The sequence below is a fragment of the Zeus faber genome (genome assembly GCF_960531495.2).
Source record: "Zeus faber genome assembly, chromosome: 21".
NCBI lineage: Eukaryota > Metazoa > Chordata > Actinopteri > Zeiformes > Zeidae > Zeus > Zeus faber.
The window spans coordinates 5,669,027-5,685,039 of NC_137208.1; the positions used below are offsets into that span (position 1 = coordinate 5,669,027).

General features: G+C 46.2%; 1 protein-coding gene across 1 annotated transcript; it reads left to right on the plus strand.

The window, feature by feature from the left end:
- Positions 1 to 1,637: 1,637 nt before the first annotated feature.
- sult4a1 (sulfotransferase family 4A, member 1) lies at positions 1,638 to 16,013 on the plus strand (the record flags this gene model as incomplete). Its single annotated transcript, XM_080022466.1, has 7 exons — positions 1,638 to 1,806; positions 9,431 to 9,561; positions 9,921 to 10,001; positions 10,152 to 10,278; positions 10,424 to 10,518; positions 13,545 to 13,683; positions 15,901 to 16,013. The coding sequence occupies 7 exons, from the start codon at positions 1,638 to 1,640 to the stop codon at positions 16,011 to 16,013; spliced, it is 855 nt and encodes a 284-aa protein (XP_079878592.1).

A 16,013-nucleotide genomic window follows, 5' to 3' on the forward strand; every position in this document is an offset into this window, starting at 1 on the left:
TCTATCTATCTATCTATCTATCTATCTATCTATCTATCTATCTATCTATCTATCTATCTATCTATCTATCTATTTGTCTGTCTATCTGTCTATCTATCTATCTATCTATCTATCTGTCTGTCTGTCTGTCTGTTTGTCTGTCTGTCTGTCTGTCTATCTATCTATATATCTATCTATCTATCTATCTATCTGTCTGTCTGTCTGTCTGTCTGTCTGTCTGTCTGTCTGTCTATCTATCTATCTATCTATCTGTCTGTCTGTCTGTCTGTCTGTCTGTCTATCTATCTATCTATCTATCTATCTGTCTGTCTGTCTGTCCGTCTATCTATCTATTTGTCTGTCTATCTGTCTATCTGTCTATCTATCTATCTATCTATCTGTCTGTCTGTCTGTCTGTTTGTCTGTCTATCTATCTATCTATCTATCTATCTATCTATCTATCTATCTATCTATCTATCTGTCCGTCTATCTATCTATCTGTCTGTCTGTCTGTCTGTCTGTCTGTCTATCTATCTATCTATCTATCTATCTATCTATCTATCTATCTATCTGTCTGTCTGTCTGTCTGTCTGTCTGTCTGTCTGTCTGTCTGTCTGTCTGTCTGTCTGTCTGTCTGTCTATCTATCTGTCTGTCTGTCTGTCTGTCTGTCTGTCTGTCTATCTATCTATCTATCTATCTATCTATCTATCTATCTATCTATCTATCTATCTATCTGTCCGTCTATCTATCTATCTGTCTGTCTGTCTGTCTGTCTGTCTGTCTATCTATCTATCTATCTATCTATCTATCTATCTATCTATCTATCTATCTGTCTGTCTGTCTGTCTGTCTGTCTGTCTGTCTGTCTGTCTGTCTGTCTGTCTGTCTGTCTATCTATCTATCTGTCTGTCTGTCTGTCTGTCTGTCTGTCTGTCCATCTATCTATCTATCTATCTATCTATCTATCTATCTATCTATCTATCTATCTATCTATCTATCTATCTATCTATCTATCTGTCTGTCTGTCTGTCTGTCTGTCTATCTATCTATCTATCTATCTATCTATCTATCTATCTATCTATCTATCTATCTGTCTGTCTGTCTGTCTGTCTGTCTGTCTATCTGTCCGTCTATCTATCTATCTATCTATCTATCTATCTATCTATCTATCTATCTATCTATCTATCTATCTATCTATCTGTCTATCTGTCTGTCTGTCTGTCTGTCTGTCTGTTTGTCCGTCTGTCTGTCTGTCTGTCTGTCTGTCTATCTATCTATCTATCTATCTATCTATCTATCTATCTATCTGTCTGTCTGTCTGTCTGTCTGTCTGTCGCTCTCCCTCCCTCCCTCTCGGGTGCGCGGAGCGGCGGGGGCGCGCGGCGAGAGACTGGTCCTGATGCTGAGGGAGCGCGGGCGCGCGCCCAACGGGCAGCGCGTCCCATGACGTCACTTCTCCGCTCGCCGATTGGCTGGCGGCGTCCTCCCTCGAAACGCTGCGTCCAAACGGAGCCAAACATCCCAACGCGAGAGGCAGCAGCGTCGAAACAAAACAAAACAGGGGAGAAAAAAAAAAAAACACCAACAATCCAGGTTCTGATTTGACTTCAACGCTCAAAACGTCCTTTTGTTTTTTTTTTTTTGTTTTTTTTTCGAGGATGGCCGAGAGCGAGGCTGACACGCCAAGCACGCCCATTGAGTTTGAGAGCAAATATTTCGAGTTTGATGGAGTGCGGCTTCCACCCTTCTGCCGAGGGAAGATGGAGGACATCGGCAACTTCTCCCTCAGAAGTAGTGACATATGGATTGTCACTTACCCCAAGTCAGGTAGCTTTGCTTCCACTATCAGTGGAGGGCTTATTTCTGCATATTGCTGCATTATTACTGCATTGCTGCTATACAATACAATGCAATACAATGCAATACAATTTAATATAATATAAGATAAGATAATACAATACAATACCATATAATATAATATAATATAATATAATATAATATAATATAATATAATATAATATAATATAATATGATATAATTCAAAGATATAATATAATATAATATGATATAATATAATATAATATAATATAATATAATATAATATGATATAATTCAAAGATATAATATAATATAATATGATATAATATAATATAATATAATATAATATGATATGATATAATATAATATAATATAATATAATATAATATAATATAATATAATTCAATACAGTACAATATAATATAATATGATATAATTTAAAGATATAATATACTATGATATGATATGATACGATACGATATGATACAATATGATATTATATGATATGATATGATATGATATAATATAATGTAATGTGATGTAATATAATGTAATAGAGTAGAATACCCATCGAACATAATAGCCACCTTTCATTTTGCCATTTCTATGTGACCAGGATACATTAGATGTAACAGAGCCTATTATGCTTATCATCTTAAGGGGTTTGTTTACAGATTGCAAGTCATCCATGGTTACTCTCTGTTATTCTCTATCATATAGTATTACAGTATTACTCTTCTGCAGACACGATGCTCAGCCTACATGTGATTACAGTGTTACTGTCAACAAACAGGAAGAATTGACGAATGGATTGATTTGGTGAGTCGATCAATCATCCCAATCAAACGCAATCTGGTCTTTTTATCTTCCAACGTTATCAAAGTCACCGGCGGAGCAGCCAGAGGTGTGATCATGTCATGATACTGTTTACATGGAATAGCAGGTCGCCGTTGCGCAGAGCTGCGTTGCAAAATAACCGATTTGATTCCGGGTGGGCCTAGTCATGTGACCGTGAGGTGGGCGGCTGAAGCAGTCGTTTTTAATGATTACCATGAGATTTATTTTTCTCGAGCGATGACTTTATTATGATTTCGATTGCTCCGGAGCCGTCCGGCTTTTGGTTAAGGTGTCAAGCGGCGGTGTCTCATAGGACTGGTCAGGCCTCTTTGGAAGGTGGATGGTGGCACCTTGGGGAGCAACCGGGAGTCCTCCGGGGAAGTTTCAACGATGGGGTCCTCTCTCGTTCTGGTTTATTTGCCCGTGTTGTCGCTCTGGTCTCTTTGACATTGAAAATGACGGTCAAATCATGAAATTTCACCGGGGGGTATGGAGGGGGAATGGATCCGATGCTGAAGTAATTACACATCGTAAAGTGGCAAGAAGGAGGCTGTGATGCACTGCCAATGCACACATGAACCTGCATCAGCGGCGACAGCGTCGGTTGTGGTGCGCTTGGCACCGGGGCGGTGGACCAGCGGGCCGAACGCCTCTGCCGTAGGGCTAAACATCCGATTTGATCGTCATTCTGATCCAACTGATGAGCGCGAATAGAGAATTGCCCTGATCTGCAGCTGCGTGAGAGAGACCCGAGCAGCCGGCTCATCTCGTGTGCTGGTGTTCTCATAATGTCCGGCTTCCAGGGAGTCCTAAGCCACGCTGGGCTTTTTAGGATGACCGGTGGAAGAGTGCCATTATCTGAATATATACAAGTCAATTAAATGTCAATTCATGGAAAAATGTTAATTGTTTTGACGGAACATCTTTGACATTAAAGGATTTTGTCGGATTTTATAAGCCATTTTCCTATTTGAGGACAATCCTCGAGTTACCTATTACAGTATGCAACAGTATACTTTATATGTTTTAATGGTGTGCTTCTCGTATGAAGACTGGATATACATTTTGAGTAACCCGTTTTGTTTTCAGATAAACCATCAGTATCGAGGCAGTATTTAAAAATGATAGTATAACTTGTTTGGTCCACGGCCTTACATTTCCATAGTTTCGGGCAAAGGCAGTAGCGCAGTGTCAGACCAGCATTGGATAACTGCATCCTGCTTGGCATGGTGTGCATAGCATGCGACCGCAGAACACGTTGAAAAAAAAAACACATCGCTGAGCTTCGACTGGAGGCGGAACTTCCGCCCCCCGTCACGGCTTTTTTGTGTGCGGAGTCGAACTCTCCATAGGAATGAATGAACCTCGGGTTTGTTGTTGTCACTTGAGTTCAGTGGTCTAATTGGCACATGGAGGCCATGTGTTCAAACTAAATTCATATCTCTAATGACATTATGTCAGTTCTAAGGCGTTCTGTTTGTTAACGTACATACAGTATATGAAGTGCCTCAAAATGTGCACATTTGGGGGGAGTCGAGTGGGTTTGGGTGGGTTGTCTCTCAAGAGCCACCTACTATTAATTTAATCCGATCCCAACGGTAAACTGGGATAGTCCGCCCATAGAAAATGAATGGACGGATAGAAATTGTATTAATTTAAGCTAGATGACGAATTGGGATTCAGTCAGTAGTGAGGGCTAAAATGAACTGAATGTTGGCGAAATTGCCCCAAAATTGTCTCCGTCGAGTGCGTGTTTCCCTCCCATCTGAAGTGAGGCGCTCAGGCTGGCTTCTGGCTGGTCTCAGTCAGGAATGCAAACTTTCTCTAAGTATCTCAAGCATTTCCAATCCTTGGTACTTAAGAGGGAAACAGCACATTTAATCATTTGTTTTTTTATGATTACACAATGTTGATTTGTAGCTTTCTGAAGTGCTGCACGCACACACACACACACGCACACACACACGCATGCTCGCATGCACGCCCACACACACACACACACACACACACACACGCAAAATAATAATTTATGGGTAAAAAAAAAACGATGTGGTCTCCTTGTTACCCATTAATGATTATCTTTTATGTTTATGTTATAAAAAGGGATTATTTGTTACGTTTAAGTTTCCCCTCCTCACTCTGCGACTCCTGCTCGGTGTGGAGGTGTCTGTTGCCAAGCGATGCTGAGGCACGTGGCCGACCACGAGGAGCAGCCCAGACGCCATTGGCTCCCAGAGTCAGACCTGGGGCCAATGGGACGTGCTCGGCTCCAAAGGCCGGAAGCAGCAGCAAAGAAATTAAAATAGAGGAGAGAGAGAGATTTAGGTACTGTAGGTAGGTAGAGATGGATGGATGGGTAAATAGATAGATAGATAGATAGATAGATAGATAGATAGATAGATACATAGACAGATAGATAGATAGATAGATAGATAGATAGATAGACAGATAGACAGACAGACAGACAGACAGACAGACAGACAGACAGACAGACAGACAGACAGACAGACAGACAGATAGATAGATAGATAGATAGATAGATAGATAGATAGATAGATAGATAGATAGATAGATAGATAGATAGATAGATAGACAGACAGACAGACAGACAGACAGACAGACAGACAGACAGACAGACAGATAGATAGATAGATAGATAGATAGATAGATGCTCTTATCTGAAGTCAGGGTACAGCTTCTTAGACTCTCACTAAGAGGATGTGACGGTAATAAAATAATGAAATTACAGGCAGACGGGCTTGAGAGACAGAAAGACTGAATGTGTGTGTGCGTGTGTGTGTGTGTGTTATTTTTGTACACATCTGTGTTTGGGCGGGCGGATGGACGGATGGACCGACAGACAGACAGACAGATGACAGATAGATGATAGATAGATAGATGGACAGACAGCCAGACAGGCACAGATAGAAAGACAGACAGACAGACAGACAGACAGGCAGGCAGGCAGACAGACAGACAGACAGGCAGGCAGGTAGACAGACAGACAGGCAGGCAGGCAGGTACAGCTTCTCAGACTCTCTCACTAAGAGGATGTGACGGTAATAAAATAATGAAATTACAGGCAGACGGGCGTGAGAGACAGAAAGACTGTGTGTGTGTGTGTGTGTGTGTGTGTGTGTGACAGATAGATTGATAGATCTATCTTTCTATCTATCTATCTATCTATCACATCGATAGATAGATAGATAGATAGATAGATAGATAGATAGATAGATAGATAGATAGATAGATAGATCTATCGATAGATAGATAGACAGTCAGATAGATAGATAGACAGACAGACAGACAGCTCACACCAGCTAGTACGAATAATAATTACCTCACCATAAGATGATGAAAGACTTAAAAAAAGACGTCTAAATGGCATATGAACTGCATTTAACGGGCCAAACACACTCAAACTAACTCATTCGAGTCGCTCGCTTCAAAAGTTGTAGGATCTGACATTTTTGTCCTATTACGCAAACAAAAAGCCAATCAATTTGGATGATCTAAAGCTGACCTCTAATCAATGAGGTTTGTTGACATAGAAAGAAGACCCGCCCCCTCCCTCCCCGGTAGGTTGCAGTTGCACTTGTTAACACACCGCAGTGGCAGTGTCCAGAATGGGCAACGCATCTGATGCAGATATAGAACTTATGTAGGCTAGCGAGTAACGACATAATTGTTTGATTAGTAACTGTAACGTGATTAGTGAATTTAGGAACTGTAACGTGTTACATTACTGTGTTACAGACAAATGTAATGTGATTACAGTAATGTGTTACTGCACTCCTCACACTCACATACACCCTCCAACGTTGTTGTTGGAAGAAACTTAGCCACGTACACTTGAAATGCAGATAAATGTTTTTACCTTTGCGGGTTTACCAAAATAATAGACCCGGCGACTAACATCAGTTTTCCAAGTTACGTTTGAAAGCAGCAGCACTTCCAACCAACACGAATTGCAGTTGTCCGAGTTCCCGTGGAACGCAGCATCACTTCCAACCGATACGACTGACCGTTTTCCGAGTTCCCATGGAACGCACAATCACCTTCAACCGACATGAAGGACGGTTTTTCGAGTTCTGGTGGATTGCATTATCACTTCCAACCAACACAAATGACAGTTTTCCGAGTTCCCCTGGAAAGCAACATCACTTCCAACCGACACGAATGACAGTTTTCCGAGTTCCCGCGGAACGCAGCATCACTCCCTACTGTCTCTCTTCTGGACTGGTTACAAACTTGGAGCGCTTTCTTAACTTTTGACTGTGTGGGCAAGAGCACACACCCTTTTGTAAACACACAACTTCTGTAAACACACAACTTCTGCAATTGTGGGATTTCAGGACACGGAAGCTGCGGTAGAGGCCGAGTAAGGTAGGAGGTCCGCGGAGGTAGACGGCGCGGCGACGTGTCTATGTCACCCACTTTCAAACCACGGTGGAATGGTGAACGCGCGCTGTACTACCAACTGCCAGAACCGGATGGCTAACGGTTGGCCATTTTTGCAGCTTTCCAGCCTGGAAGCGAAGCCATTAAACTCAGGTCGCCGCGCTAACAAAGTGGCTATTATGAACTATCGCCTGGAGACTTGGTGTCGGCGGATGGTGCATTTAAATCAGGGACAGTGTCGGACTAATGTGTGCAGAAGTGAAAAGCCCTGCATTCACAAGAGGACGCTGCCGTCTGGATGCAAAAGACGTGGAGGAGACAGAGCAGACAGCACACCTTTGCATTTGTGAACTGAAGGTGGGCCTCAGGAGATTTAGTATTCATAAACTGCCCCAATGTGTAAGCGCTCACGCCACAAACAAGGGCGGAAAGCGTGTCTGGGAATGTGACTCTTCGCTTTATTTCGTCGAAGCAGTGCTCCTCTGCTTCCTTGTTCGGCTTCTCTCGGGAAGGGATTTTTCGCTTGATCTTTGTGCGGTTCTCCGTTCGTGTTTTCTTTCCCGTTGTTGCTGCGTGCTCGTGGTTGAATGTAAACAAAGCGGTGTATCCTAAAATATGGGGACTGCCGCCCACAATCCAATGCGCCATCATGTGGTTGCCTAGTCAACCTACCCCAACCCCAACCCACACCAATAGAGTTTTCGAGCGCACCGCGTCCTATGTGGCAGCCCCTTCAGAGTCATACCCTGCACATGCCGTTTATGCCGCGTTGGATGATGATGTCACAAAGCGCTCCACTCCACTGCTTCTGGTCCTTTCGCTCTGCTACTTCCGGTTCCTTCCTTCTGAAAACGTTTTTGTTTTTTTTACCAACTCCTCCTACAGATACTGTATGGTCCGATGTGGATCAAACTTGGACAGCAGCATGTGTGGACTGCCCAGAATAAAATTTGTGGGTCGTCCCTGGGTTCCACTGTTTTTCGAGTGGCAGGCACCTTCAGCCACAGAATGGCTAGGACAATAACGAAATTCTCAAATCTCAAAATACAAAAGAAAAAAAAACATGAGAGTAAATTTTAATAGAATACAAAAACAACCCAACGCGACAGAATGGCACTTCCATTTGGAAGGGATAATTTTCCCATGTGAAATGGTGATACGCTCACTTTGTACGTCGATCAAAGAACTTCGTTGATCGCAGAACTGTTGTTTTTCCAAGAGAACCATGTGGTGTCAGGCACAGCCAAACACCAAGATACAGAAACCATAGAGAATCTCTGTACCACCAGAGAGAACATTGCCGTGGCGATGATTAGAAAAAGCGGAAGAAAATCAAAACAAATTGTTAATGAGCGAATCACCATTCAACACAAGCGAATAAAATGTCCCGAGCTGTAGCCACAGTTCCATGTGGTGTGTAGATGTCCCACAATGCATCACTGGTGACCGGACATGGAGCCCATGTCGTGTTGTTTCATAGGGCGTAACCAGAGCCAGATGAGACGTACGCTACAGTACATTAGAGTACACTGTTTCGCCAGTCGGTCTGGATGGAGATTTTGTCGAATGTTTTAATCCTCAGTGAAAAAGATGCAACATTGCTGTGCAATTAGAGGGAGGAGGGGTTGTGTGCATTTTCAAGCAAATGGCTAAAAACTTCTCTTTTCAACTAAGGTTTTAATTAGGCTATACTCTTATATTTCTAGAGGTGGATAATTCCAGCTTCAGAAAATAAAAATCCATGTTTCCATGTTTTGGCTCCAGCCATGCACCGCTCCATCCGCTGGATCTTCTGCTGTCAAGATTCAAGATTCAAGATTTTTATTCGTCACTTACATATACATACTTTCATACATATACATACTTTCATACATATACATACTTTCATACATATACATACTTTCATACATATACATACTTTCATACGTATACATACTTTCATACATATATGCAGTGAAATGTAATGCAACGCACCCAGTGATAACACACAATATGTCAGAGGAAAAATTTCTAAAAGCCCAACTGACTGACTCCTAAAACGTAATACAGTAAGACGAATACTTATAGAATAAAATAAAAATATAAAGAATAAAATAAAATACAATAAAAATAAAATGGAATAGATAGAGGGAACATGCTTGTATACGGAATAGGCAATTATGTATATACAGATATGTGGATTGCTGTCGATGTTTACTCGCAAATCCACATGGCTGACTCGAAATCCCAGAGTGGAATTTGAACACTTTTCACCAAGAAGTGAAAATGCGGGATTTCAAGTAGAATATGCGGGATAGGATTTTTTGGAGACCATCTCAAACCCACAGTTTGAGACCCACAGACCCCCCCCCCCCTTCAGTGTTCCTCTTGACCTTTGACCCGTGTCTCCTCTCAGGGACCAGTCTCCTGCAGGAGGTGGTCTACCTGGTGAGCCAGGGGGCCGACCCCGATGAGATCGGCCTGATGAACATCGACGAGCAGCTGCCGGTCCTGGAGTATCCGCAGCCGGGCTTGGACATCATCCAGGTGCGGGCGAAGGGTTCACTCTGGAGGGCGCACGGTACCCTGTATTCTATTTGTCTGTGGCTGCTCTAATTTGATTGGTTACCTGCGGACGGCCACGCCCACAATCCTTCCGTCCAATGTTGTGTTTCCGCATTCCCAAAACACATTTGTGTATTCATGCCAAACTTTAAGAAGTACTGGCTGGTGCCTGTGTTTGCGTATGTGTGTGTGTGTGTGTGTGTGTGTGTGTGTGTGTGTGTGTGTGTGTGTGTGTGTGTGTGTGTGTGTGTGTGTGTGTGCGCGCGCAGGTGTGTAGATTGTGTGTGCAGTCTATACTGTAGGAGCAGATTGAATCGATGGCTCTCTTTGTCTTTGCTCAGGAGCTGACCTCGCCACGCCTGATAAAGAGCCATCTGCCGTACCGCTTCCTCCCCACAGCCATGCACAACGGAGAGGCCAAGGTCAGGCTCGGCGTCGTCTAACTCTGCCCGACCGGGGCCCGCTCTGAGCCCCGGTCGTTCTCAGTTTTGGCACACATGTTCCTTACGTGCAGTGTGTAGCCGTGTAACGTGAGCGAGAAAACCGTCCGCCGCGGTCTCCCCCCCCTGCAGGTGATCTACATGGCCCGCAACCCCAAAGACCTGGTGGTGTCCTACTACCAGTTCCACCGCTCCCTCAGGACCATGAGCTACCGCGGGACCTTCCAGGAGTTCTGCCGCCGCTTCATGAACGACAAGCGTGAGTGGCAGCGGGCGCTGATGGGCGGTCACGGTCCAGAAGCTGAAAGATATTTCTCCTGATTTGTCTCTTGCCTACGAACTAAGCGTCTCCCCCCACCCCCCCACCCCCCGGCTCTGTGTGCCTCCCCCTCCCTCCCCCACAGTGGGGTATGGCTCCTGGTTCGAGCACGTTCAGGAATTCTGGGAACACCGGATGGACTCCAATGTCCTGTTTCTAAAGTACGAGGACATGTACAAGGTAATGTGAAAAACTCACCCACCTCCGTCTCCAAACTTCGTCTGTTGTCGGAAACGAATCGGACGTCATGGCGTGAGAAAGCTGCGCGCGTACGACCACACGCGCGATCCAACGTTACGTTCCCCGCGCGGATGATTACGGGGCCTCGCGGTGGGGCCAAACGACCCCGCCCGCTGGCGCCAAAGTCTTGGGGAGCGCCGGGGGACGTCCTTGCATTTGGTGCCATAACAAATGCAGGAGGTTCGTCCGGAGCCGTGGCGCCTTCTTCAGCCTGGGGGAGGAGGTGAAAGGAGGTGCGTGAGGCCGTGCGGCTGGACCGGGCTTCCGCCAGCACCTCCAAGGGCCTCAGACAGTGGCCTCATTTTACTCCACCAAGCGGCTCCGAAATGCCTTGAGCCGGGGCCGCGTTACGTAATGTTTTCAATCGCGATCTCCGGCGGTGATATTGAGCGGCGCGCCACGTAACAGCGGAGATCTGCAGATCTCCGGTCTTCCCTGCGCGCGCGCGGCAACGGCTGTCTTTGAGGAGCGCAAACCTAAAGGGCGGGGAACAGACGGGCGGGCATGCCGGGTCGTCACCGCTCGCTTACGTCATCGCGTGTCCGAAATTAGAATCAGAAGATCAGGGGTCCTTATTGACGTGAGGTGGAGGAAACCCCATGTGAGCACGGGGAGAACATGCAAACTCCACACAGAAAGGCTCGGCGGGTTATCTCCCAAATAGGAGCCTTTCTGTGTGGAGTTTGCATGTTCTCCCCGTGCTCACATGGGGTTTCCTCCACCTCACGTCAGTAAGGACCCCCTCAAAAACATGCACCCATCATCGTCTGACCAGCGATGGACAATTATCACGTGGTCCCCGGGCGCGTCCACGTATGCTGCCCACTGCTCCTGGCTGTGCCCCCGGAGGAAGGACAAGCCAGGATGGGTCAAAAGCAGAGAATCCATTTCACCGGCCACCATCAAAAGCATGTGCATGTGTGTGTGTGTGCAAGCATGTGTTGTAGTGTGGTGTGTTGCGTGACTAATAAAGACTGTATCTTTCTTTTTTCTAAGAAGAATCTTTAATTGCCACACGACACTACAACACATGCGTACACACGCACGCACATGCTTATTGGATGGTGCCCGGTGAAATGTGACCTCTGCATTTGACCCATCCTGGCTTGTCCTTCCTCCAGGGGGGCAGGCAGGAGCAGTGGGCAGCATGTTCAGCATGTTTTTTTGTGGGGGTCCTGACTAATGTTTGATGGAGGAAACCCCATGTGAGCACCGGGAGAACATGCAAACTCCACCCAGAAAGGAACCAAATTGGGAGATAACCCGCTGGAGCGCGGTGCCAACAGCGCCCCCAGGCGGGAATCGAACCCAGGACCTTGTTGAGGCGGTGCAATGCACTGTGCCACCGTGCCAAAGTGACCCGGGTGTGACGCCTATCGGCCAAGTCCGGTGTGGCGGCAAACAGCACGGGAGGATCTGTGTTACCGTTGGCTTCGCCGCAGGTCCCCGTACGCGATCCAGACGCTCATTAGTTTGGTTTGTTTATTGCTCAGGACGAGGCTCATCGCTCGACGCTTGTGTCAGCGTTACAACCGCGCTGCTCCGGCGAGAGGCTCTGAAACCTATAACGCGATGACGCCGATGCACAGCGGGCACACACACACACATCCGCCCCCCATCGCTGATAGGCTTTAAGGGACGATCGGAAGGGGGCGGGGGAGAGGGGGGAGGGAGGGGGGAGGGGATAACTTGAATGGATTTTTTTTTAAGAGGTTTTCTTGGAAGACAAATAAGAACACGGACGTTGTACCATGTGTCGTTTATCTTGAGGACAAATAGAGGAACGATGGTCAAAGTCCCTCTGTTACACACACACACACACACACACACACACACACACACACACCCACACACACACACACACACACCCACACACACACACACACACCCAAACACACACACACACCCACACACACACACACACACACACACCCACACACACACACACACACCCAAACACACACACACACACCCACACACACACACACGCACACCCACACACACACGCACATGCACGGACACACACACACGTACACACACACAAGCACACACACACACAAACCCACACACACACGTACACACACACACACACACACACACACACACACACACACACACCCACACACACACACACACACACCCACACCCACACACACACGCACATGCACGGACACACACACACGTACACACACACAAGCACACACACACACAAACCCACACACACACGTACACACACACACACACACACACACACACACACACACACACACACACCCACACACACACACACACACACCCACACCCACACACACACGCACATGCACGGACACACACACACGTACACACACACACGCACACACACCCAGACACACACACACACACACACTCACACAATCATTCCTCTCATCTCTCCTCTCCTCCTCCCTCTCTCTTCCCCTCCTATCCCGCCCCTCTCCTCCCCTGCCCTCCCCCTCCATTTCTCCTCTCTCTCCTTCCTCCTCCCTTCCTCTCCTCTCCTCCGCTGCTCTCCCCCTCCCTCTCCTCCACTGCTCCCTCCCCCCTCCTCCCTTCCTGTCCTCTCCTCCCCTGCTCTCCTCTCCCCTTGCCCCTCTGCTCCCCTCCTTCCTCTTCCCCTCCCCTTCTCTCATCTCCTCCCTCTTCCTTTTTCTCATCTCCCTCCCCCTCTCCAATCCCCTCGCCTCCTCCCTCGCTCTCCTCCACTCCCCTCTCCCCGCTCCCCCCTTCATCTCCTCTCCTTCCGTGCTCTCCCCCTCTCCTCCCCCCTTGCCCCTCTGCTCCCTTCCCCTCCTTCCTCTCCTGTCATCTCCTCCCCTGCCCTCCCTCCTCCTTTCACCACCCCCCCCCTCCTCCTCCTCCCTTTCTCTATTCCCCTCACATCCCTCCCCGCTCCTCTCCCCTCCTCTCTCCTCACCCGCTCCTCCCTCCTCACCCCCTCCTCCATGCAGGACCTAGGGACGTTGGTGGAGCAGCTGGCGCGCTTCCTGGGTGTGTCGTGTGACAAGGCCCAGGTGGAGGGCATGGTGGAGAGCTGCAACCAGCTCATCGAGCAGTGCTGCAACTCGGAGGCCCTCACCGTCTGCAGGGGTATGGAGGAGTAGAGGAGACGCACACTGCCACCACCCACCACCACCCCCCAAAAAGAGAAACAAAAACTACATCTACAAACCACACAAATGTTTCATTTTAAGAAATCTCTAGTTTTCTTATATATATATATATATATATATATATATATATATATATATATATATATATATATATATATATATATATATTAGTCGTAATACTGGCTCTGACACACAGGATGGACAAAAAATCCCAGAGAAAACTGGATCATTCAAAATATACTCCAATACTCTTCTAGGTAAGAGCTGTTGCAGGATGCTTTCGGCTGCTCCACGTCACCTGGTGGTACGCAAAACAACAACTGCGGCAACAGCCGGGTCACACGTGCGGCCGGCGTTGGCTTTTAATCTGAAACACTCATTGACACTCGTTCAAATTCATTGATTACTTCTGTGACTGCGACTTTAGGGAAGTTCCATACACCCCCTGATAAAGCCAAATGAGGGGGCAGCCGTGGAGGTCTCTGGGTTTGTGGACTGGGAGCTACGTGAGGGCACTGACCTGTACAGTAGCACTGTGTTCGGAACGGACTGGTGCAATATGCAGCGTCACTCAGTTAGTGCTGCTGTACAACTTTAAACTGCACTTTAGATTCAGGTCAGCCGCAGCTTCTCTGCAGGGACCAAAAAATATTGTACTTCATAGTTTAATCTGAATAATCTAGATTAGCTGCACTTGGAGATTTAGGATGGATACGAATATATTTAGGAAGAAAGGAAGAAGTAAAATCAAATTTTTATAATAAAAAAATTTAATAATAATAACTATAACTACAAACTCATTAAATAATACATAACAAATTATTATGATTATGATGATTATTATGATTAATAAAGATAAAAACATAATTTATAATAACAATAAAAGTTATAATAATAACATAATCTATCATGATAATAATAATAATAAGAAGAAGAAGAAGGTGAAGAATAAGAAGAAGAAGAAGAAGAAGAAGAATACATACAAATAAACGGTCTGTGCTTAGTGCGCACACACGCACCCACGCACACACACACACACACACGCACGCACACACACTCTTCCACAGCCAAAGTGCAGTCATACTGATACTGGATGATTTTACTTTTGCTTTCCATGAAAGAGCAGGGAAGGCCTCTCCTTAGTGTTCAGGTGCACACAAAACACTTGGTATTTATCTGATCAAGGCGTGTCCAAAACATGTAAACATTCAGAAAGTTACAGAAGGAATCAATGCTTTTACACTGCAAAATGCAATATATGTGCACAGATACAGATGTCTGTTTTTTTAGCGTGTAGTCGGACCATGTGACTCAGCTCCTCAACCCCTTAGGCTGCTGGTGACTCACACAGCCAGATTTGGAAGTAGGGTGATGATATAACTCATATAAATATATAACGCTCATTCTACCAAGTAATGAAATGCTGGACACAAAGGGTTTGCTCAGTTTTTAGCAGAACACAGTCATTTCATTGGGTAACAGTGACCGAGTTTAGTTTTAGTTTAATAATAAAGTCTTGGATACCTCTGGTTTAGGATACCATAAGGAGGGGGACGTAATGACTAGTGTGATTGAATGGGTTGGTGCAGAAACCCATTATTTAATTATGCCTTACGACAAATAGAATTATAGAAACATGAGACTATGCCAGTTAGCACACTCAGGTGTGAATGATGCTACCGCCACCGTGTGGCCAAAGGTTGTAACGTCACCACAGCCCCTTATATTTATTTATTTATTTATATTTTTTCATATTTCACATGGACATTTTATTTTGAAGATTTTATTTTATTTAAGTTCATGCCCTCGTGCTGATTTCATGTGACCATTTTGATTTTCGTTCCGATTGCTGTATTCATTCTTTTCTGCCTTTCTTTTGTTTCGCCATGTGACTTCTTTTCTTTTAGTGCATGCGGGAGCCTCTGGCTTTGGGTAGAGGCGTAAACGCTCATCCAATGACAAGTCACAAACACAGGCACACACGGACCGCGGCAGGTGAGTCCCGGTCACGGCTAAACCCCCCCCCCCCCCCCCCGTGTCAGTCCACGGCTCGGCTACCCCGCTGACGCTGGCCTCAGATAGGCCATGGACAGAACGGGGACGTGATTCGAGGGGGACAGGCCGTCAGATGGGTGTGGATGTGGGTTTCCGAACGCGAGCGGCGACGACGCCTCATCCTGTGTCCTCCCGACAGGTCGCGTGGGCCTGTGGAAGGACGTCTTCACGGTGTCCATGAACGACAAGTTTGACGCCGTGTACCGACAGAAGATGGGGAAGTCCGACCTCGCCTTCGACTTCGGCCTGTGA